Here is a 24,066-nt window from a genome sequence, read left to right on the forward strand (position 1 = left end):
GTGAGAGTGGAGAGGGCTCTAAATTACTTGACCTAGTTGGCTCATTGCAGGAGGGTTCACTAGATGACCTTTAGGCATCCTGTCCAACCCAAGCCGTCCCATGAAATGATCCACAAATTAATTTGCAGTTCTAAGCACAAATTCTTTCCCAGGAAAAGAGACCACCTCTATTTAAATTGGTGAGTTTAATCCTAAATTGTTCTAGAAAGACTTAACAAGTTTAGAAGTTCACTAAAGAGTCTTTCATAGAGGAACAAAAATAATGGGGGAAAAGAGATTTGGTTAGGTTTGTTCCAGACAAAAAAAGAGCATCACACAGCAAAACATTCTTTTAAATTCAAGACAGCCAACAAAGATTAAATCCAGAGTGATCCTGGATGGGATAGGGGAAAGCTGACTCCTTGACAGGATCATAGAGCAGTTTGGGTTGGAAAGGATCTTTCAAGGTCATCTAGTATAAACACCAAGTAGTTTAAACAATAGCCTGAAATGTGGACACCTACTTACAGGAAAAGGTGAACAGAAGCTTAAAGGGCATGATACACACATCCCAAGAAGAGAAGTACTGCTGACACATCAGTACTGTCTTATAAGCAGTACTTCTAATATCCCACTACATCAGCAACATATTAAGTACAGCACACACCTTTATTTGACTACATATTTAGAAATTTTGAGATAGTTTTTTCTGGTTTTAAATATCCATACAGTAATTGATTTTTGGACTAGCAGCATCAATATTCTACAGCAACATTTTAAAATATAAATCCTGCCCTCATTTCTATATTTTCTACAGTCTCCAACCTTAAGGTGAAGGAGTAGGAAACCCTTTTCATGCTTGTCTTGAGCACCCACTACACAAGTTCACACTACTCAGAAAAAAGAAACGCCCAAATACCCAAAACAAAACAGAAACCCCCACATAATACAAAATCCCCACAAACAAACAAGCCCTTAAGTTGAAGCTTGAACAGTCACTGGGACAATACAGAGGCCCTTTTAAACTCAGCTGGGGCCTTTTTCTTTAAAGAACTTACAGTATGAGTTTGTCTCCCAAGCTTCAGCCCAAATTTTGGGGCAGAAACAAAGCAGGAAGGAAGAATCTGAGCTGTAAAGTTAGTTAAGTGATTAAGATCGTAGTCTACCTGAAGAAACCTCAATGTTTTAGTAGCTTGGAATCACTTTTTTTTAACTTTCCCAGCAATATTAGAAGTGGCAGACTTTAAAGCTCTTAAAGTTTTTATCTCTTCTAAAATACTAGAAACTAATTCCTAGAAGGAATATAGAGTGTAGATTTGTTAGAGGACTAAAATCTCTTTCAGTAAGGCATACAAAAGAAAACCCTGTGAAATACAAAATAGAAAACACTTTTGTTTCTTTATAGCAATAAAGAATCACATCACCTTCAGATTAAGATAGTTTAGCACACAAATACCTAAAAGGAAAAAATATTTCCATTTTGACAGGGAATTAGCATCTGTGCCAGACAATCATTCTAATGGAGATCCAAGAATACCATCTGTCTGGCTGTCTCATTCCAAGAATAATTCTGTCAGGTGGCAAAATGTGTAAAAAGATATGAAAAGGCCATCAAACAGCAAACTGGGGTACTTCAGGCAGGAAGTAAAACAAACCAAGTGTCATAGCTCTAGAATAGCAATTAAATGTAAGCATTGTATTTTTCTATCTTGTCTAAGCAATTGTTTCTTGTGACAAAGAGCTGTCTTAATATTTCAAGTACACCCAAAGCTTTTGAGTCTCTCACAGAATGTACATACTGTGTGCAAGCAAATGCAGATGCACAAGGACTGACAAGCCTGCTAGCTTACAGTTAACATGGTCCACTCGATTTGAGAATACAAGGGGAACCATGCACTGATTTTGGAAATGCCCTTAATGACAGCAATATTAACTTTCTGAATGCAACAGGAAAGAGATGTACTTATTGGTTTTGTGTTATGCTTTATGTTACATGTTATAGGGTACTTCAAAAGAACAATAAAAACACATGGGCTGCTCTACAGGTAAGCAGGCAGCAGAACCAGCACAACATGATCTAATGGTAGAAAAATTAAATTATATTCATAAGGCCTTGGCTATTCCCTTGTGATAGAACCTCTCAGCAGGCCTGTAAGAATCTAGTACCATTTCAAGTGCATTGCACAATTAACTTGCTCACCAGATGGTCCTGTGCATAACTCACAGTCAAATGGACAGAAGATGTGTACGCTATGCAGGCATCTTCTGGTTCAATCTCCTCTTTTGGTGGTGACACTCTTCAATGAGACAGCTACGCACAGGGCCGTTTGCATTTTCCAAGGGCTACAGCAGAAAGCCTAGGGATGGTCTGGGGCAACCAAGCCAACATAAATCAAGGCAAAAAGAAATCTGCATTTGCAAAGAAACATCTACCTTTTATCAATAAACTGACATCACAGCTTTGAAACCACATGCAGGCTGTTTAGATACTGGAAGTTGGAAAGGACAGGATCCTGATTCAATACTAAAAAAACCTTTGCAAAAAAGCTGCTAACACACAAGTTAAGCACAATCAAGCCACTACGTTTAAAAGAGCAGTCTGAAAAAAACATGGCAAATCAGTATCATGGGAACACTTAATACTATCTTCAGTAACATGAAACAGTGAGTAGGGAAACTGGTATGGGCTTTGCTTTTTTTTTCCAGGTTAATTTATGCTATCAGAACATCAGCACAAAGCTGCATAAAGTGGCTCAAAAGAATTTATCATCATTCTCCCTCACCCTCCTTTAATTAAGTTTTATCCACAGCACTCCTGAGAAGCAGTCCTTGGACATTTGCTCTAGCCACATTCCCTCACACATCCACTCCCCTTCTACATATTTCACTAACATGTATGTCTGGCTAAGTCTTTGCCTAGCCATTTGTATCTCTAAACTTTCTGGAAATTTGAAGCTGAACAGGCAGTCCTAAACAGCCTTGTATATACATCCTTAACAAGAGAGGAATATTTTTCTTTAATTGTCTGGAGACACTGAGGTGTTTGAGTAGGAGAAAAAAAGCAAGCTAGGACCTGATATATAAAAAGACCATTCTCTTTTCTCAGTTCTACTCTTTGGAAGCTTCAGCTCGTATCTACACAAAATGAAGGTTTGTTACTATAGATTTATAGTAACTGGAAATTTCACATAGAGCAGTAAGTTTTTAACAGCTTTAACAAGTTATTATTTAGATTGGTCACACCAGAAATCTAGGAAACCAAGGCAAAGTAAAAATTTATTTCACTGTTTCACAATACACACCTAAAATCTACATGATTATTAAAACAGTCATACACATATTCTTTGATTAACAGCATCACATAACAAAGGTTTATATAAGTGCGGTATTTTCTCAGAAGTTTAAAATACAGGTATTGTTAAGATTTTTCAAGTAAAAAACCTTGTATTGGCTGACTGAGCGTCCAATACAGATAACATTCTTGTATTTTAAGTTACAGACAGGAATTTTCGGATTCTCTTCATTACTTACCCAAAAATAATAGTGATGCTCAAGACTGCAGGTACACAGACTGCCATCAATGAACATAATCACATTGATTATGTCGTCTAAAGGCAAGCAGGACTTACAGGGCTTCAGCTCAGTTACAACTTCTCATCTTCCTTTGCACTGATTTAAAAGCTCAGTCTTAAAACACGTTCTCTTGGGCAAATAACTACTTCCATTTTTGAACTGCAGGAGTTAACTGGTCAATGAGTCAAGTGGTAGTTAACGAAAAACCATGAAAAACAACATGTAATATGCAAACTGTACCTTAAAGCTCAGAGAAAAATCCACATAAAGGAAACATATAAACTCTCTAACATTCCAGTCAGTTATCAGGGGAAGCACACAAACAGTAACACTGAAGTTTGTCAACTCTTACAACTTCAAACTACTCAAGCAACAACAACAGTATCAAAACATGTAGAACAGGAGTACAAACATAACCTGAAGTAACTTTCAGAAATGTTACATTCTGTGCAGCTAAATTGAACTGCAGTACCATCTAGTTAATTTAGATACTTTGAAGTCTTTGTTGATCAAATGGCTTTGTGTACTGCCTTTCCTTTTCTGAAGTGGTATGTCTTACCCTCCTGGGATGGGATAGAAGAGAGGACAAGAAAAAAAAATTCAATTAATCAGAATAAAGAAACCAAAGTCTCATGAAAACTATCTCCAGACACCCTGTACTCTATTCACCCCTCTCCAAAACTGACAAAACACAGTTTCTCCATTCCCACTTCAGAGTACACCTGTCTAGTTCACATATCTGTTGTTTTACAAAAAGGAAGCAGAAATTAATAACCTGAAATCACACATGACTTGGAATGTAATCAGAAACTGCCAAGCTACAAAGATGGAATACATAGAGCAAAAAAAAGAACCAGCTTACCAACCTGGACTATGATTTATTGGTTAAAGCAGAGACAAAGCATAACTAGGCACCACCCACAGTAGCTATTTCACTGTACAGACTATCAAGGTATAAATTCAACATCCTCTGTCCAAGCTAGGGAGTAATCTACTGCTTTCAGCCATGTCACTGAGAAATGACTAGCCAGACTTATGCTCTAATAGTTCATTAGTTGACTGCTCAACAATTTTTATGCTGTCCTGATTAAACCCACTGAATCCAATTTCAGAACTTCTTCCCATCATTATGCACACATCTCAGAGCGTGTACAAGGAAGAAAAAATTCAAGTGGCATCCACAGATGTAAACTGCTTCATCTTTATGGTATCCTGTAGGCGAACACACTGAAGGGCACCTATGTTTCAGGGATATAATTTTACTTTCACTACATACCTTTGCATTGCTGTCTTGTGATACAAAGTCATTTGTCAGCTGGTTCTCAGGACTAGACAGACAGGATAGTACTGTTTGCATGCCCCTGTCCACAGACTTCTGAAATACAGCAAGAGGTGCATATATAGTTATAGGTTATTTTCTTAGTTAGGACATTACTAGCTAGCAATGCCAGGGTGTCACAGGGTTTACTTGGAAATCAGGATTCCTCAACTGCCTTGTGTTTCCTGAGATACTTGTAATTTTTTTGTCCCTCCCAATCTTCTAAAATTACTAACTCATTATCCCCCTTCAGCATTACAGCATAGCAATTCTAATCAGTGACATGCCAGTTCTCTTGTGGATGAGGCTGACAGCAGAGAAACGAAATTTCTCCCTTAGAAAACTGAATTCAGAGCAAATTGTTAGCTAAATTGGGGCCACCTTCAACAAAACAGTAAGAAAGGGTGAAAGTTACCAACTCAGGTATTTGAAGCTTAAAATAAATCTACCTAACACAGCAGGCAGTGCTATTGAATCTGCTTTTTTAGTACCTCTAATTTTCCATGGAATTTCCACAGATTAGGCAAAGTCCTGTCAGTAGACTTAATCAGGTAGTACATACACTTTCTCCAGCCCTCAGCACTGCAAACAAGCACTAACAGTTTCAAGGAAATGTGAGACTTCTGAAGTTGTACACAGAAATCAGATACATGGGACTTAACAAGAGGCTGAAAGGAGCAACTATAACCCTGACTTCTAGGATATCTGTCCAAGGCCCCAGCCAAAGCTACATAACCCTTATGTGCAAATTTCTGGGAATGGCAATTATGATAATATTAAAGTTTTGAGAAAGCACTTACCTTTTGTGGGCTGTTAGGCAACTGCGTGGGCTCTGGAACAGCACATTCCATCTGTATAAATCCTGGATCCTCAGAGCCATGATAGTTCACTGAAGTATACACCTACAGTGTTTTAAAGTATTAGAATGTTTCAGTAACACTGGAATAACATGCACACTTACGGTGTCACTGATCCTCATCTATCCATAAAATGTGCCAAGTTCATCTTTGCAGTTTTGGTAAGTTTAAGGAGTAGGGAAATACTGTGCCATGACCCGTTTTACTATGACAGTTAAGAATGATACTTAAAGTTGTTTAGCTGAGACAGTTCTAGAACACTTGTCTGCTCCTACAATCAAACTTGTAACATTTAACAAGGAAACCCCCATGCACACCTACTCTAAAAACATTTTGGCTTGCTACCATTGAATTGTGAAGTGATACATTATGGCTGTATAATGTATCCATATTCATGGATGTTATTAAAACAACTATTTCAAGCCAATAGTGTAATCAATATTTCAATGACTTCTGGCAGCTTTCAGGAAGAGAACACCACTCACGAGAAAATTACTTACTACAGCTTTTAAACACTTAATCAAAACTGTAGTCAATAAATACACCTAAATACACAAAAATACCCAGAGGACAAGTTTAAATTCTGACATTGCAAACAAATAAGAGTATTTTTTTCCCCCCTTCTCACAGGTGTTACTTGCGTTAAGTCACAGAACACAAGGAATTTTTTACAGAGGCCAGCAGCACCATCTACAGTTTGTAGTAGCCTGAGAAAAATTTTAAAGCCTATTGGAAGGAGCCCAAAAATTCATCAGTATTTGCAAAGAACATGGAGGCTTTTTAAACTTAAAAAAAAAAATTGTACATCAGGTCAACTTACTTTAACTTTTCCTGAAAAACCAACTCTATTTTACTTAGAATTCCAGAGTTCTGTAACTAGAACATGTAGTTCTAGTGCCAAAACCAGGCAGGTCTCTTCCACCAGGTAACTCAAAAAAGCACTACATCAGTAGAAATTCTGAACGACAACATACAATCTTATCAGCAATTACAAATTTGCAGACCAGATTATACAGATCCAGACAACAGACTTTTTTGTGAAGTATCAAGCTGTAAAAACAATGTGCTAATTAAGAAGACAATTTCAGAAGTCTAACTTTGTAGACTTACCGGAGTTGGAGGTATTACATAATTTCTTGGCTCCCCAGCAAGCCACTGTGGTTGAGCCTTAAACAAAAATTGGACAAGAAACACCTTTTACTCATTTATGGCCAACACAGACAAGTAACTGCTCTGTAGGAGCCACTGTTTATAGCATTTTATAGCTAGATTTTTCACAAAACAATTAATTAATACAGTCTTACATCCAGCAAGATACCTTTCTTTATTCAACTATCACCTTCTCACTTTAAGTTAAAGAAAATTTTAAAATATTCCTAAATATTAGGAAAATAGGAAACCAAATACCTACATTGAAAACAGATCTCAAGCCTTTAGCTGCTTCCAGTTACTCCCAGTTTAGCATCAGTAACAGGACTTAGCCACGCACTTCACTTGTGAGTTCAAACCCCACTATCAGCTAAGCACCTTCTGACATTTTCATAGTGCAAGAGCACATCCTCCCCATATACAGCTAACATGGTATCATCTGATAAGACTGATTCCAAGTACCTAACATCCTACACTACAGCATGTACAAATACAAAACTCCCTCCCACAAGTACTACTAATTCACACACTTTCTTCTAATTTCAAAGTTGTTTTATCCCAGTATATTTAAGAAAATAGTAATGAAACTATAAAAAGAAAAGAGTATGCTAATTTACTCAACAGTTTTCATCACTATTTTGTTTTTGCTTTAGTAGCTGTGAAGAAGTGAAGGAAGATAGATTCCAAAGAATGAGAAGCACAGAGATCAGACTCCAGTTAACACTTCATTCCAGCTTAGTCAGGTATCCAACAGCCTTTCTGCTTCTACTAAAACTTGACATACCTGATAGTTGTAAGCAGGTTGATATCCTATGGGAACTTGCTGCTTTAGCAGTACAGCTGGTGATGAACTGTAGGGATAGGGCTGGAAAGAAAGCTTTTTTTTAAAAAAACCCCTGCAAGTTTGAAGCAAGATACAAGTATGATATTTGTAGAGGTATTAGCCAGGAGCACATTTTTACAAGTTACACTGTTATTTCAATTCCTGTGCAGACTAGACTCACTATTTAAAAGCAACCTTTAGACTTCCCACAGGGCTTGCTTCAGTGCTTCAGGCACTAATAACATCTATAAAGTGAGATTCCAACTCATATCTAAAAACCCCATTTCTGCTTGTAACTGATCTTTTATGTAATTTCAGAAGTGCAAGTCATGCCATAAACTTTGAGGGGTAGATCTGAAGCAGACTGACATCTATGAAATAACAGAGTACAATCTGAAGGATCAGTTTCTAGGAGGAAAAGGAAGCTTAGTACTCAAATTAAGACAATTTCCTAGTATTTCTTTCCTGAAAGTATTCTGACACTGTGAACATGGAACTTTCCCAGATTCTTCAGGGAAAAGTTAAAGGCAAATTCCAGCCTTTAAGAGAATGAATGCTCTTAAATTAATAAACTAAAGAGAATCAGCAAGAATACTATTATCAAGCTCTTTGCCTGCAAGAAAGTATTTCTGCAAGTTTGTTCTTCCTCCTTGCTTAAGATATACAAGACAGGGTCAGACTGTAGTCAGTACTGCCCCATCACACAGTAATGCAGTAAGAGAGCCTGATCTGGTTCACTCCCACAGCACAGGACTCATATCCAGGCCAGAAGCACTGTGCCCACACCTCAGAAGGAATGCTCATCTGCAATACTGTGCTGGGCACAGCTATTAACAGCAGATGCTGGAACACAGTGCTCTTGTAACACAACAGCATTTTAAAACCAAGGATGTGTTTGGCTAGGAGAAAAGTACCTGAGATAACTTCTTATCCCACTCTCAGTCTACAAAAACACATTTCATATTTCATAGTTTATTCTGAAGCAGGACAGAAACACATTAAATATCTGGATACATTTCATTTGTGAACGGCATCTGTGATAGGCAGTAACAACTCAATCTTCCCTCCACTTTCAACAGCTCTCATTCTCAAAGGGTATCTCCTTTTTGTTTTAGAATGAGTTAACATCACTGAATCAAATTTTCAAGGTTGCTGGCATTCCTTTGAAATGGTTTCAAGTTGGGTGCTTCTTACTGGGGAAAGCTATATGATAACAGGCAGGTAAAATCAGATTGGAAACTCAATACATACTCCAAAAGTCGTACGTGCTTGCACCTTCAAAAATATTTAATAATTATTCAAAACCAGTGTCAGGAGCAGTCCTACCTGAACATAGGATGTTACTGGGTTCATGACAGCTGGAGGCTGCACATACGTCTCCATACTCTGATTGCCCCACACGCTCTGGAACTGTGGTGGAGGAGGACCAAGAACTATTTGTCTGGGCTGCACACAGGAATCTTGTTTTGAAACAGAAAAAATAGTATTAAGACATTACCACATCTATTTCATTAGCAATCTGAATTCAAGCTGGAAAAAACCGTAAGGGTTGAGTCACAAATTTGCCTCAATATTAACTGTATTGTATTGTGCTACCAACCTCACTCTTATTAAAACAACATCATACAAGTGAGGTCACAGAAGTCAGAACCCAGGTGCAACTGAAATATATATACTGCATCAGATAAAAAGTATTTGCAAAGATAATGATGTATAATTAAGAAAAAAGCCCTTTTATATTATAATACCTGCAATATGAAAAAATCTACTTAGATATACTTACTGAAATTTTGTTGTTTTCTGATTGCTGGCCCCAGTTTCAGCTTTTTACCGTGGAAGTTGATTTGTGACTGAAAGACAGGTTATTCTCTGTAAGCTGGGAATCAGCAAGGTGAGAAGTTCGTAGGATTTTAGAGAGACTGGACTCTGCTTCTACATCACAGTACAGCAACTCTCATAAAGGCTCCACAGCCTTCAGTCTCCTCTCTCTCCACCATATGCCTTTTACCTCAGATTTCCTGCAGTGCCCTCAACTCAGCAGCCTACTCACCAACCCTCCAAAATTATGTATCACTGGCCCCAATAGTAACATGCACTACTCGACTTTGCAACTATGTATCAGTGACCGTCAGCCTTGCTGCTTTACACACACGGGTTTTAACTATTCCTGACTCAGTGACAGTACTATTGCAAAGTGAGCACAGTCTCAGCTCTCTGGTGTAAGATTTTTGGTTTAGCCCTATTAGCACAATTCTAGTACCAAGCATTAAAGTCAGTATTGGATGCAGACTGTCTGTCTAGATTCTCTATCACATGCAACTCTACAGAAGTGCCTGCTTCACAAGAAAATACATGGTTTTGCAATTTTCTCCAATTTCTGCTAAAGGGAAGTGCTTTGAACAGGCAATAGCAACTGTATTATTGCCTGCAAAATAAGAATATCATGATTACAAAAAAACTTGCTCATTCTAGTTTCTATTAGTATGAGAAGATTATTCAACAGATATATGGGAGTGAAAAAAGGTGCAATAACCTGACTAGTTTGACAGGTGGACTTGTTTGGTTTTTATTTTTTCCAGGGGATAGTGTCTTGGTTGATTTTGAGCATTTTAAAATTAATTCTGGAATCCTGCTGCGCCCAAAATCATGCACCTACCTTTTCCACCTCAACAATGGGAGGTCCTAGGAGACAGGCTTCCCCTCTAAATGAAAGACAACTTTCCAATCTGCACTGCGAACAGATTCATGCTGGACCAGAGTGCAGTTACATACCCAAAGCAGAAGAAAAATGCTGTCAGGCTGAACAAGGCTACAAGGCCTTACTGAACAGGCAGACGCACACAGGCAGTGAGAGTAATTTTAGTTAGAGAGGCTCTATCATGCTTATTTACAGTAAACACTGTGACCACTCAGTGCAGATAGGGCCTCGAGTGATTTAGTGCAGTAACCTTTGCACATAATTTGAGCTCTACAACACCCATTTAAATGTCTTCCTTTCTTCAATCCCCTCCAAAAGACAACATGCTCTATCTGAACATGCTTCTTCCTGAGATTGCAAGTATTTGTACTGCCTGCAGACCTGAAATGTGCACTGAAAAGAAAACCCACAATATGCCTCTGGGTCTTCCAAGACCTCTGGTACACAAACTCAGATCAGTAAGTACTATATTAACAGAGGAACACTGCAGGCTCCAGTTTTGAAGCATACACAGAAAATCAGTACTCTGCATGACTCAAATGTCAATGCTACTCAAGAGGTCTCCACAGAAATTGTTACCTCAGAGCAAGCGTGCCACACTGATGCAGTATAATAAATGTAATACATAGTTAAAAGAAAAAGGTGTTCTCAGATGAAGTCTGTTTCTCAGTACAGCAGTCACTGCATATTTTTGTCATCATACCACATCAAGTAACAGTAAGCTTTTAAAAATCTTTTGGTGAGTATCAAGGATCTCCTGCTAGGGTTTCACTACTCTCCACTTTATTCAAACATGTTCTCTTCCCACTTACAGAGCTGGATGGCCAGTAAACACATCTGCACATCACAGAACATTACATTTGTGCCTGGCACATCTATCTGGATTTGTCTTTCTGATCTACTTCCCTAAGGGCTTCAGAAGCAAATGAGAGACTGTTCATCCTCCAGAGACACAGGAGTTTTCTGAGGCAAATACTTGAAAGAGGCAAGGATTTCAATACATGTTATTTTCACAGTTACTGTATTCAGGCTGGGGAGAAAGAGGGAAAAAAAGCTTTGTCAGTGGTTTGTGACCTGCCCAAGTCTATCAGAACCAAGTAACTGATCTGGTTATAAGCGCCGAGATCTAAAATTTCTCTCTCTGACACCAAACTCCCAAGATCAGAAGGTCTGTAACAGTTCTACCCCTTCATCTCCTGTGTTAGCTACACAAAAACTATATGGTGACAGGGTCGTGGTTTAACATCATTTGGTTTTTAGTTAGGTAGCTGGCGGATTTCTTCCTAAAGTGATTCCGTGTAACGGCCTTGGCAGGACCTTTCTTCAGACCTGACAAAACCAACCAGCTGGCTCGTTTTCAATACTGACACCCTATTAAATGACTTAAAAAAAGCTGAACACATCTCTGCAAAATCACACTTGAAAATGAACAAAGCCCAGGATAAACTCTCTTGCTTCCAGCCTTTGAACACTGGCTGGGCCAGGCCCTGCTCCACCTCACAGCCAGGTTGGTGGAGATTGTGCCACCACCAAGCCTGTGGCTGTGAGCTGCTGAGCCATTGCTGGCACTGTGGGAAAATCACACTCTAAGGACAGAGGCAGCCCTGCAGCTGGAACTGACTGCAGCAGGGGCCGGGAAGCCAGAGCGGCCGCTGCCCAGCAGAGATCACATGACCGCCTGCAGGCCTGGTCTCCTTCACATGGCAGGAGAGGCTCCTCTCCCTAAATGAGCTGAAGAAAAGATTATTTTAAAAGTGGTAAACTGACTGAAAATACCACATTTGTCTTTTTACATTGTCAGTAGGAAAAGACAGAAGACTTGGGAGTAGGAAAAGTGTTCCAAAGTGTTCAGATTTCTTATTATTTTTCTCTTAGTCCTGTTAATAAAGTTTTCTTTATACCCTTTAAAGTTTTAAGCCTGCTTTGCTCTCCTCCTAATCTTTATCTCACAGCAAAAAATGAGTAAATGATTCTAGTGGATGCAGTGTTGTTTGGCCAGTACCTAGACCCACTACACACATGAACAGCCACAGCACAATCTAGGAGGCTTAAAAAATACTTGCACCCCAGGTAGCATCCAAATGTACAAAATACTGCTAGAGAAACATATTTCAACTACTGAGACATAAATAAAAAAATTAATCCTGTCTTCCATGGTACTGTTACTCCTATGCCCTAGGTAACGCAAAATGTTATTGTATTTTATCTGTCTGTGCCCAAAATTGTTTCTGTCTCTGAAGACCTTGGAGCCAGCAAACACAACCATGGGGCAGTGGGGCAAGTGCCCCAGACTTTTGAAAGTTCAAAGCAGAGACAGCACTCTCTCTTGCATCATGGTCTTTGCTTAAGGCAGAGACTCTGCTCTGAGGTTTTTTCCCCCTCTTTTCTCTCTTGCATCCTGGACAGGCTCAAGGTGAATCCCACCACTGCCTGTCTGCACCAGCATGGAGCAGCCCTGCAGAAGTGAAGGCACAGCCACCCCAGCCCAGCTGGCCTTGCCTGGCTGGCAGCTGCCAAGGAAGGCAAATTCCTCCTGAGTTCTAGCCCTGACCAGGTACCAGCTGCTGAAGAGTGCCAGCTGCATTCATCCATGAAGAGGTAAGAAGGGGGAGGCTGTCACCATTTTCCCCTTGTCTTTGGAACTACAAGGTTGGTCAGTGGCAGACGCCACTATTTTGGGGAGGTGTCACCCCACCATTTCAAGTTCCTCTTTGTTCCCTGGGAATCCAGGAGATTCCAGCAACTTTGTAACTAGTGACTATTACTGTTATTTTTTTGCCTGTTGCTATTTCCTTCTTTATTAGTAAACTGTTATTTTTTCACTTATATCTATCCATATTTGTTTCTACTTATTCGTGGAAAGGGATTGGTTAACCTAAAGGAGAGAGGACTCATTTTAAAGTGTCCCACTTTAATTATCTTAAACCAAGACATCCCAATAACTAAATGTCTACATTTCTGCCATAAGCAAAAGAGTTCTATGACAATCATCCACTAGCAAAAGCAAGCAGCCAAACACCTCAAGGCTTTCAAGCACATAAATAAATGAGAGCAATCAAACAAAATTACATGAGATGTTTGACCACACCAGGCTAAAAACTAATATGCTGAAGACTAATCTTGCTTCTTATTTAAGCAAATACATAAAGATTTTACTGCCAGTACACATTTTAGGGAAGTTTACCTTTTGGGCAGCCCTAGACTTTGTGCGTCCTAACTTACTCTACAGGGTACATAACTTGGCTTCCACAAACTTGTCTCTAACCTTCATACCTTTAACTTCTTAATCATTTGGACAAAGCTGAGCTTACCTCAACTATCTTTTGAACATCCACATTGTCCAGGAAAGACACAAATCCATACCTAAAAAGGAAGAACAGACTACTCAGCAATCAGTGTCATTTGATTATAAGCCAAATGTTTGAAACAAAACCAGTTAACAACGTGCCAGGTACAGTATATCGCACATCAAAATTATCAACTAGGACATTAATTTATGATTCAGGCCAGATGCAAGAAACTAAACGCCAGATTTTAGAATAACATGAAATAAGGCCATTTTTTCCATTTTAACTACTCAGAATGAGGACTGCTGTTAATATTAGTAACTCAGAAAGTTAAATTTTTAACTAAGATTTGACTTATCTTTAAATTTTGTATTTACTACAGAGGTCTGGATGAAAGCAGGCATTACAGGAACAGTAACACCAGTGGGAGGGAAGCAATTCTTGAAGAGGTTTTTCAGTTTATTTCACTGCATTCCTAGTTTATCTAGTCTACATAACTAAGGTAGTTTCAGAGCATTAGAGTAACAATTGTGTCCCATTAATGGAATAAGTCAAATGATTATCAATACTTGTAACATACACTAACAGCACAGCAGGGTTCACTTCACAGACTACGAAGGGATATGACAAAATGAATTTTATTTCCAGCTCTTCCATTGCTATATATGCTGAAGAAAAAAATATGACACTGTAGGAGCTAAGCATAGAATGTAAGAAAAATTCTCACTGGAAGGAACTTCAAGAGGGTACTGTCTCCTTCTCATCAGGAGGGATAACCTCAAAACTGGGATGGCCTCCCCAGAACCCAGCAGGGTAAGGTCCTTCATCTTCTTATTTAAGGGTTTCACCATGGTTATCCAGAACTCCTCAATATATTCAAAGGGAATTTCCTTGTTTCAACTTTGTTCACATACTCAGTCTTTACCCAAAGAAGTTTGGGCTGTTTGCCTCTAGAACTTATTCACAAGTGTCAGGAGAGGGCAGAGTTACTGCCCTGAATAAGCCATTTAATTCCCTTATTCATCCTGAACTGTCCCCTGATTTTTAGCTACTCCAGCCAGCAGAAGAGTCCTGCAAAAGAATTGGCTGCGTAAGCATCACACATCAGGCTTTGTTTTCAATGATTGAGTGACAGTGAGCTTCTTTTCCCTGAACAGAGAAGTTGAAGTAAAAGAATGCTATTCTTTGTAAGATTATACAGATTTAGTTTGGGGCAGTATAGATTAACTGGTTTCAGTCTTAACTCACAATAACAGCAGACTGCAGTTAGTATTAAGGCTTAAGCATGTCAAGTGTGTTGCTAAGCATCTGCTCATATCACCTATTACAGAACGCTGTCCACATAAGCAGCAACTTAAAACAACAACTCTTATTCTACCCACCCCTTTGAAACACCAGTTCTGTCAGTGATGACCTTCACCTCCTTCACAGTACCATACTGTTCAAAGACACTCCGAATTTCTGCTTCATTCATCTAAAAGAAAACAAGGTCTTAAACATCTTCAAAAACATTCAACTGCTTAGAACTGATTTAAAGCAGGCAAGTACCACTTTTTAAACCCATTTTCTACTCCCATAAGAACTAAAAGTTAGTTTTGGAAGACATGTTTCAGAATTCTCCCATGACATTTCAGTATTTTCTAGATTGGCAAATGCACACATTTGCACGCGCACCAAAAATTTTTAAAATCCACACTAAAACAGGAGCAAAATTTCCACTTATTCTCCACTAATGTACCCTATACCCCACTTTAAACAATTCAAAGTGTATACATACCCTTATGTCAATCCCACCAACAAAGACAGTGTTGGGCATGACTTTTCCTTCTGGTAAAACATAGCCCTGACTGACTGTTGCTGAATAGGCACTGCCCTCCGTGGCACTTGAACGCTGGGTCTCCACATGTGCTGCCTAAAAAAATTAAACAGAAATATTTATTTTAGTCAATTAGATTACATTTTAACATACCAGAATGCCTGCACCTTCCTTAAGATATAGCAGCTGACAAGGAATTTCAATCACACAAATGGACCATTCATTGGTTCTAACACTTCTCAGTTCAAATGAAACTGGCTCTACAAAATCTGGCAGGAAGATTAACACGAAGCAAGCAGTTTTTCACCCACCTGGTATTCTGCTTTTGTTTGGCTGCATACCCAGCTAAAGGGCATTTGAACTGAAATCTGAGATGGCAAATCCTCAAGCTGACCTAACTGCTGCTTCTACTTCTTTCTCTCTGGATGTGTCAGTGAACCAAGCTAGAAGTGGTATTCACTTTGCTGTGCAAGTTCTCTGGCAGCCCTAAAACAGGAAACTGCTCTCAGGGCTGGAGCCCAGCAAGTGCCAGAACCAGCTGAAGGAAGCTGCTAACCACAGACACTGCTGGTAACCACAGATGTTTGCAAACATCTCATTCACGGACTTGGCCACCATGGAAGTGCAGTGCTTGTGTCTAAGATGCAGAATTTCAAAGAAAATAATTTATTTAACACTCTCACACATTATGTACCTGAAAGAAAGAATAAACAGACTACTTAGGCATTCTAGCAAGCTGGGCAACATGAAAAATAAGATTTATTAATATAGGCATTTCCTAGAACTTGAACAGGGGATCAAAAATGCACAGTGGTAAAATTCTCCTAGAACAAAAAGTAAATCTCCCTCCGAAGCCACTTTTCCACTCCCCAGTACGACGATGGAAAACACTTGCCAATGCAAAAAAATTACTATCTTATCTAAACCCAAGTAATTTTGTCAACACAGCACTACACAAATGACTGTTCTACATAAACGATGCACAAAGACCTCACACTGCTGCTGAATCAAGTGTCCAAAGCCTAAACCACCTCAAGTTCTGAAGTGGGAAACACTGCCTATGATACTGGAACTACAGCATCAGCTGAAGTGACTCACCCCTGTAGAAGTACTCTAAAAGCAGTCTACTTTGTCTATCTCATGAAGTAGCTCTGATATCAAACTTCCAGATGCCACGAATATTGGGGTTTATTCAGTTTTTCAGCTTATCAGAATGAACAGGTGTTTTTTTTGCTTCTCTCATCAAAAGCTCAAATTAATCTGTTTGATCTTAATTATTTAAGTTTAAATTCATAAAGCTTAAATTGATGAGGGAAAACTGGTGCAACAGTAGTCGGGAGCCTAGTTAGGAATTTTGGCAAAAGAAAAGGTGGAAAAAGGACGTTTGTTGGGCTACGTGGAGGAAATACCTACCTACCCACCCACGTGTGTTACAAACATAACTCAATTTCATGCTCATCCAGGAGAGAAAAACGTTCACTTTTTTTGGCCACACAAGCCTCTGATTTTTCAGGCTTCTCCCTGCCCTCAGCACAATCTCTGTTTAAAGTAAGCAGTAGTTTTTTGTTGGGTTTTTTTTTTAATTGAAGCATTTAAACCCCGTGACCCACGTCCCGCTGCGCGGACACTGAGCAGTCTCCATGACAGCGCGGGCGTCTGAGGGAAGAACGCGGCTGGAGCCGCAGCCCTCCCGCTAGGCACTAAGCGGAGCCCTCGGCCCAGCACTGCACGCTAGGCACAACCTCTCCTGTATAAAAAATTAAAAAAAAAAACAAAAAAAAAAAAACAAAAACAGCCCCACCACCTTACTCGTATAGTGTCTGAAGCGTCAGCGCTACAGTCGCAAAGCAAGTTCCTCACATAGAAAGAACAAACAGCAAGCAGCATGCCGGTGCGGGCCGAAGAGCCCGCGGCACTCCGGGCGACGCCGGGCCTTTGCTCCAGCAGGGAGGGACGTAGGACCTCGGGCAGGCGAGGCGCCGCTCGTGGTGCCGCCGCCATTTTACGTCACACTTCGGCAGCTCAGCGCCGACGGGGCGTAGGCGGGACGGTTTGGCGCCTGAGGACATGGAAAGCTATTCGCAAGCCCCAGACAAAGGGCCCTGCCGGAGCCTACGCGCAGCGGGTGCACCGCCACGGGCAGGTGGCGGAGCACCCGCCCAGCCGTGCGGGACGGCGCTACTTTAGCGCCGTCACAAAATGGCCGCTCGAGGGTGTGAAGCGTGTTCCGACGCCAAGCACCCACACACGCACCCCGTATCGCCGACAGGTACGAGCCAGATGTTCCCCTGCAGAAGCCCCCGGCCTTTTAATAGCGGTACTCCCTCCACCTTAACCGCTCACCTCGTAAGGTGCTAAAACCTTCAAGATAGTTATAATGGTAGTAGCCCTCAGGGGTTCAGCCCCGCCACCGCGTTACAAGCGAACAGTGCTCCAGCTGAGGGCATTCCCGTTTCTCACCCCAAGAATAAGCCAAAAAAGTTACTGCTCCACTCTCCGCTCCGCTGCCCGCTGGGTTCCCCCTCAAGGCACTACGTACCCCAGCAGAAGCCCGCCCGTCGGCTCGGCGTTCAAACACCCCCTATCCCACCGCCCCAGGGTGCCTCCCCTTCGGCATTCACTCACCATCACTCACTGGAGCCGAGGCTGCGCTCACACACTTAAAAAAAAATAAGGACTTTCAAGCAAAACCCGTATAAACTTTTTTGAGAAAACTAAGCGCAGGCCGTCAGTATTCCTCGTTCGCGAAGCTGAATTCCCGAAAAAAGCCGGACGAGATGGGAATTCCGTTCTCCTTAAATAGCCCCATTGGGGGGATGGCACAGACGAGGCCACACCCTCCCTCCGCTCTTCGCACTCGTCGTGCCGCCCCACCCCCCGTCACATGGCGCCGGTCCCTTCGTGACTGAGTTTTAGAAGACCAAGGATCGAGAATGCTGTGGCTTTTCTGGTTTTTTTTCCGGGGGGGAGCGAATTAAGTTGCGACTATTATTTTGCGGTATTGTGGCACAGGAAGTTGCTGTTGAGTGCATGGCCCAGCAGCAGCAGTTCCTGTCTGCTTGTGTTTCTGACGACCTTGTGCTTCCCTTGTGGAGGTTTTGAGAATGGTGTGTTGTTGAAGAGGCTTTCACACACTTTGAGGCAAAAGCTCGGTCTCCATCCTGTGACACCCCCCGGGCTGAATTCCAGCTTTCTTTCTGATTACCAGTGGCCCAAGGCCTTTCTAGAAGGAAACCTCTCTAGAACCCCTCCTGATTCTACAGGAATAAGATGGGATTTGGAAATTAGTTTTAAATGGCTGTTTACCACTAGAATCAAATGTATAGAACAGATACTGATTTTAGAAAGTTCCAGGGAGAGTAGAATCTTGTGGACATCTCACCAAAATTAACTCAACCTCTGACTGGGCTAGGTTAATAAGATGTTTAATTTATGGTTGGTTGGTTTGTTTGTTTGTTTGAGTTTTGGGGGTTTTATTTAATGTGGTTTATTTTTAATTTGGTTTTGTTTTGTTTTTATTTGTTTTGGTTACTCTTATAGCAAAGACAAGTGATCCTTGTTAAGGATGAAAAATTGAAGTAGAAAGTAAAACTGATGGAGTGTATTTAACATGTAAGATGGTTTTTCCAATCAAATTTTATGACTTCTAATGATTAAATTTTTTAATCAGTTTACCAAGTGTTTGCATTTTCCAGTAGACTGCTACACTGGGTTTACATGGGACCCAGAGCTGGTTTAGGTAATAGCAATAACAAAGCCCTGATCACATAGATAAGTTTATGTTACCTATAGAAGAGATTTTGTTAAATCTGGTGGGGTTGTAATATTATCTAAAGGTAAGCATATGCCTGGGCTTTCGTGCAGCTAATGCACACTTAAGTAAGTGAAAGGCGTGCTGTACGATACTTTATCAGATCTTATTTGAAATGGCTGAGACTTTGAAAATGGGCCCCAACGATTAGGGGAAAATAATACAAAGTATTTACTTTGGTGTAATGTATTCAGATTGGACCCTAAGTGTGGAAACAAGTGAGGCTATTCCAAGCTTTTTGTACTGGGTTTGGGGCAGGCTTGTGTCCTATTTTCCTTATCTAGGTATTAGCTTCTAAAACCGGAGATCTGTTGCTTAAAACAGAGGAAAAAGTAATTTATTTTCTGCTGCCAGTACACAAACTTCAAAAGGAGTGGAGGAAGTGGAGTAGGAAATTATTGTCTTAGCTTGTTTTATCAATACTGCTATTAGAATGGTTATTGCTCAGTAGATTTATTTGTTAAATGCACTAAGTAGCAGAAGAAGAAACAGATTTTATATTCTGCTGCACCATGTAGTACTTGCCACTTTAATACACCTTTTTTTTTGTTTCATTTTTTCTCTTTAATTGGGACATTGAAAAATCAATTAATTTAGTAAATCAGAGTAATTCAGGAAGAGCCTCTGGCTTGGGTTCTGAAGGCTGCAGTGGGTGAGAATTCTACAAAAAAATGTCCTGAAAAATTACCAGTCTGATTACAGATAGTAGAAGTTGCATCTTGAAATTTAATACTCCTAAGTACAGGACTACATGCTTTAAAAGTCAGGTTAGATTTAGTCTTCCTAGAAGTAGACCTAAAAGTGGATAGCAAGGGTATCATATAGCATTTGAATTTTTGTAGCATTTCTCGTAACTCTTCTGCAATTTTGGGATCTTTTCTTGTGAAAAATATTGACTCTTTCTGTAAAGTTAAAGCAGCTTACTACTCTTAGGAGATTCATAAATATAAAAAGGAGAATATGAAAGAGATATTCAAGCTATTAGATTAAGAACAAGAGAAGGTCCCAATTTTTAGACAGCAAGCTTGCCTAAGAAAAAGATGCTGGGTAACCAAAGAGGATTTGAATATCTGTTTTCTGAGTTTCCTACTTCATACTGAAGAGAGTGCCGCATACGTTTCACAGCGGGCTTTAAAGCTGAAGGGGTCATTCTATATCCAGTTAAACTTTGGATGTTTCCTTTGCTGCTCTTTAAGAGGATGCATCATAATGTTCTGATGAACATCTAACTTTTTTTAAAAAACCATACACTGTTGTAAAATTTGCACTGAAACCACTAGAGTATCCATAATGAAAACACAATCTATATTTTCACTAGTACAATAAAATCCTTCAAAATGTAGTGAATAATTTGCTGAATGATTTTCCTTATATTCCCCCCCAACTCTAAGAAGTAGTGCAACACAAGTAACCTCTATTAAAAAAAAACCAAAATTAATTTCTGCATGTATAATTTACCAATAAAATTACTTCTCCCCCCCCCCCTTTATTTGGATGAAAACTGAAATATTATTTTCAACATTAATTATTTAATTTTCACTAGTGGAATTTGGGAGCTTATTTTTTCTAGAAGCTACATTATTTTAGAACACTTTAATTCATCTGATAATAAATTTAACTCATACAATCCATATCTAAGTAAAAACTTAAGAGCTAAACCATACGTAACTTATCTGTAACCTAAGTCAGGACACTGTTGAAATTATTGTATGAGGTTGTCAAGGCTATGTTTAGCACTATCAATAATTATGATTAGCCTTTAGGCATTTAAATTCAAACAAGTTCTTTAAATTTAACCTGAAAAACTTTAACTACTGTAGCAAAGCTGGTCCACACTTCAGTTTGTACTATGGCATGACTGAAAAATTTCAGTGTATTGCACAGGTATGTAATATTCTTCATCCAAACATTGTACAAGAATGACTCCTACCAATACATAGGAATGAGTAAAGACAGCTGTGCATGATTCTGATCACAAGTACCTCCAGCTCAGTGTCTTTGTTCAGAGTAGCCAGGAGTGCCTAGAGAAAGGATGTGAAGACAGGGCAGGTGTAGAGTGATTTTTCTTGCTTTTAGCTTCTCCCTGTGCTTGCCAGCCTCCTAAGCACGTCCTGAGCCCCTTTCATGGCTGTGTTTGATGATACTCAGTGATTTTTCCTGTAAAGTTCTCTGGTCTCTTTTTGAACTTGGGGTTAAACATGCACAAGAGCATTTAACACTGAGGGCCAGAGGACAAAAAGGTATTGTATGGAAAAAGTACTTGGTTGCTTAAGCTTTTCGCATTATAACTAGAGCCATGTCATTCATTCAACACTATGAATTTACTACAAATAAAAGTAAAATATGTTTATGAACAATTTCTCCTTGCTATCCTATGCTTCCAGGACTGCTCTGAATTACAACAAACTGTATGCATCTCTGGTTTCTGGAAAGAGTTTTTTTCACTGTACTGGGAGTTTTAATATCTGCCTGCTTTACAATTAATTTGTTAGCAATTCTTCTACCTTTTCTCTAAACTTACAGACCCTGAAAACTTTTCTTCCCTCACCATGATACAAGTTCAAATTACTTGCAGTGACAGGAACCACGTCCCTGTCCCTTCCTTATGGTGTTTCACCTTAGTGTCTTGTGTTGAAAAAACAGAATGTAGAAGGCAGAACAAATAGAACAAATACTGTCTGATATTAGTCACTTCCTTGCAGAGCGTTGCTGTTAAAAACGGGACCACACTCGCGGTACTAAAAGTGATTTCAACATTTATTATAAAAACAAATAAAGGCTCAAAGCAAGGGGGCCCGCCTGCCGAGCAGGAGCGGTCCCGTCGAGGATGCTGCAGCGCCTGCGCTGGGTTCTTTCTTGAGCAGCGATGTCTCCGATGTCCCAGGTGGAGCGACACGGATTCACTGGGTCAAATGCCCCTTCTTATCCTGTTTTCTGTCCCTTTGGATTGGTTTCTGTTTGGATCCTTCATTTACGTGAAGGTTTAAGGCCCCTGATTGGCCTTGATTGGCTTGATGGCGGTTCTGTCCAGGCTGGCTCGTTTTGCTTGGAGCGGGGCGGGGGCCTGATGCACTTTACTTCGGTGTAATACAGTACGTGGAGTACCGTATTTCTTGTAACTACCCTTTTAACCCCTTTTGCAGTATAAGAACCAAACTAACAGTAAATGCTTAACAATTATCAACAATTTTACAACAGTTTTGTGAGATTTCTAACCTATTTCTGACAATTATCCTTCCATCTGCTATAGAAAAAAGGAGTAAAAGCAGGACCCTTATTGCTTTTCTGTATACTCTTTAGCGGGTTGCCAGCCTTTACAGAAACATGGCTTAGAGAAGCCTCTCAGCTCTCTGCTTTGCCCCTGATTTAGCCCATCTTTCACTCAGTTGTTTCCTTCTGAAAAAAACAACAACTTTTCACAGTCTCCATTTTATACTTGATTAAATAAACCCCAAGTATCTGTTTTTTCTCATTTTCCATTTTTATAAAAATTTTTCTCTGAAAAGGATAGAACTGAGAGACAAAATCCTAAATCAAAATTATATTTACAGTATATGTTTTAAATGGTCTGGTCTTTTTAAGATTATTCCTGACCACAGATAAAAAATCACATAGGCATTTAACATGATTAAAATAATGACCTGCAATCCTATATGCAGACTCCTAATACTACTGTATTAAATGGGGAAACCCTAAAAAGAAAACATATAGTCTGCAGATATCTGCTTGTTTTCTGAACCTTGGACAAATCCTTTTCAATTTTGGGCTGTTTTTGTATATGGCTAAAAGTCACCACCTTCTTCTCTATCTTGTTATTGCTTGATCCATACTATGTGCTGGCAGCATGAAGAAAGAAAACCAGCAGTGGATGTTTGCCGTCTTTGTTCCTCCGAGGAACTGCTCAGTACGAGTCCCCAGCTATCAGTGCCTCACATCAGCGCTAATTGCGGCATTTGCATCTCAGTGCAGCACGGGTGCTCCAACCGCCCTGGTGCATTCAGGAGGGCGCTTTGTCCATCGCAGAGTTTGTACTCACTCAGCTGGGAGTAACCGCCCGCATTCCACAATGCACTTGACTTGAGAGTCACTTTCCAAATCCTTCTCAATCTTCCCTCCAAGTGAAAGTCATAAATTTAAATAATGTAAGAAATACACAGGGTATTGACTCCATAAAGATTATCATTGTGAGGTATTTCTCACAAAGCTAATGGGTAAGAGGTTATAAAAATAAAACTGCAGTTCTGTCCATTACAGTATCATTTGGTGGTCCCTCATTTGAAAAGGCAGCCAAAAAAACTTCTCAAGTATTCAAAAGTGTTTGAATCAAAGTAAGCAAAGAGGAGGAATAGTAAAGATCTGTGTTTCCTTTTCTGATGGGTCTTTGCCATGCAACTGTGGACTGTGAAACGGTTCTGACCCTCATGGAGGTTCAAATTGTTTATGAAGTGAGAGGAAGGACACATTTACATGGCCTGAAATGTAAAAGCCATTCTTCAGAAACTTAAGGCTCGTGTGTCTTTGTGCAAGTGCGTATTTTAACCTCTCTCCTCTACCAATGAGGAGAGACAAATGTGCAAAGATATAAGTGAAAGAATAACAGTTTGCTAAGAGAAAACAGCAATAACCAAGAAATACAAAGGCAAATGGTTCAACCCCACCCACGATGCCGCAGGAGACCCTGCGAATTGTCCTGGGCAACGCGGACACAGTGAGGGACCGTCCTCTCTCTGGCCATGCGGCTGAGAGAGAGAACAA

General features: G+C 40.0%; 1 protein-coding gene across 2 annotated transcripts; it reads right to left on the reverse strand.

The window, feature by feature from the left end:
* Nucleotides 1-307: 307 nt before the first annotated feature.
* On the reverse strand, nucleotides 308-17,643 carry DAZL (deleted in azoospermia like). 2 transcript variants are annotated; one of them, XM_026798484.2, is made up of 11 exons: nucleotides 15,812-15,928; nucleotides 15,462-15,596; nucleotides 15,067-15,158; nucleotides 13,709-13,760; nucleotides 9,483-9,549; nucleotides 9,026-9,159; nucleotides 7,661-7,741; nucleotides 6,838-6,894; nucleotides 5,671-5,772; nucleotides 4,829-4,927; nucleotides 308-4,115 (listed from the first exon to the last, which is right to left on the reverse strand). In XM_026798484.2, exons 1-11 carry the CDS (start codon nucleotides 15,854-15,856, stop codon nucleotides 4,062-4,064), a joined length of 918 nt encoding a protein of 305 aa, XP_026654285.1. In that variant the 5' UTR covers nucleotides 15,857-15,928; the 3' UTR covers nucleotides 308-4,061. The 2 variants fall into 2 exon arrangements, with proteins under 2 accessions (XP_026654285.1, XP_014128650.2); XM_014273175.3 differs by lacking the exon at nucleotides 15,812-15,928 and adding an exon at nucleotides 17,310-17,643 and having other exon boundaries at nucleotides 311-4,115.
* Between the last annotated feature and the right edge of the window lie 6,423 nt (nucleotides 17,644-24,066).

This window comes from Zonotrichia albicollis, chromosome 1 (genome assembly GCF_047830755.1).
Source record: "Zonotrichia albicollis isolate bZonAlb1 chromosome 1, bZonAlb1.hap1, whole genome shotgun sequence".
NCBI classification, from domain to species: domain Eukaryota; kingdom Metazoa; phylum Chordata; class Aves; order Passeriformes; family Passerellidae; genus Zonotrichia; species Zonotrichia albicollis.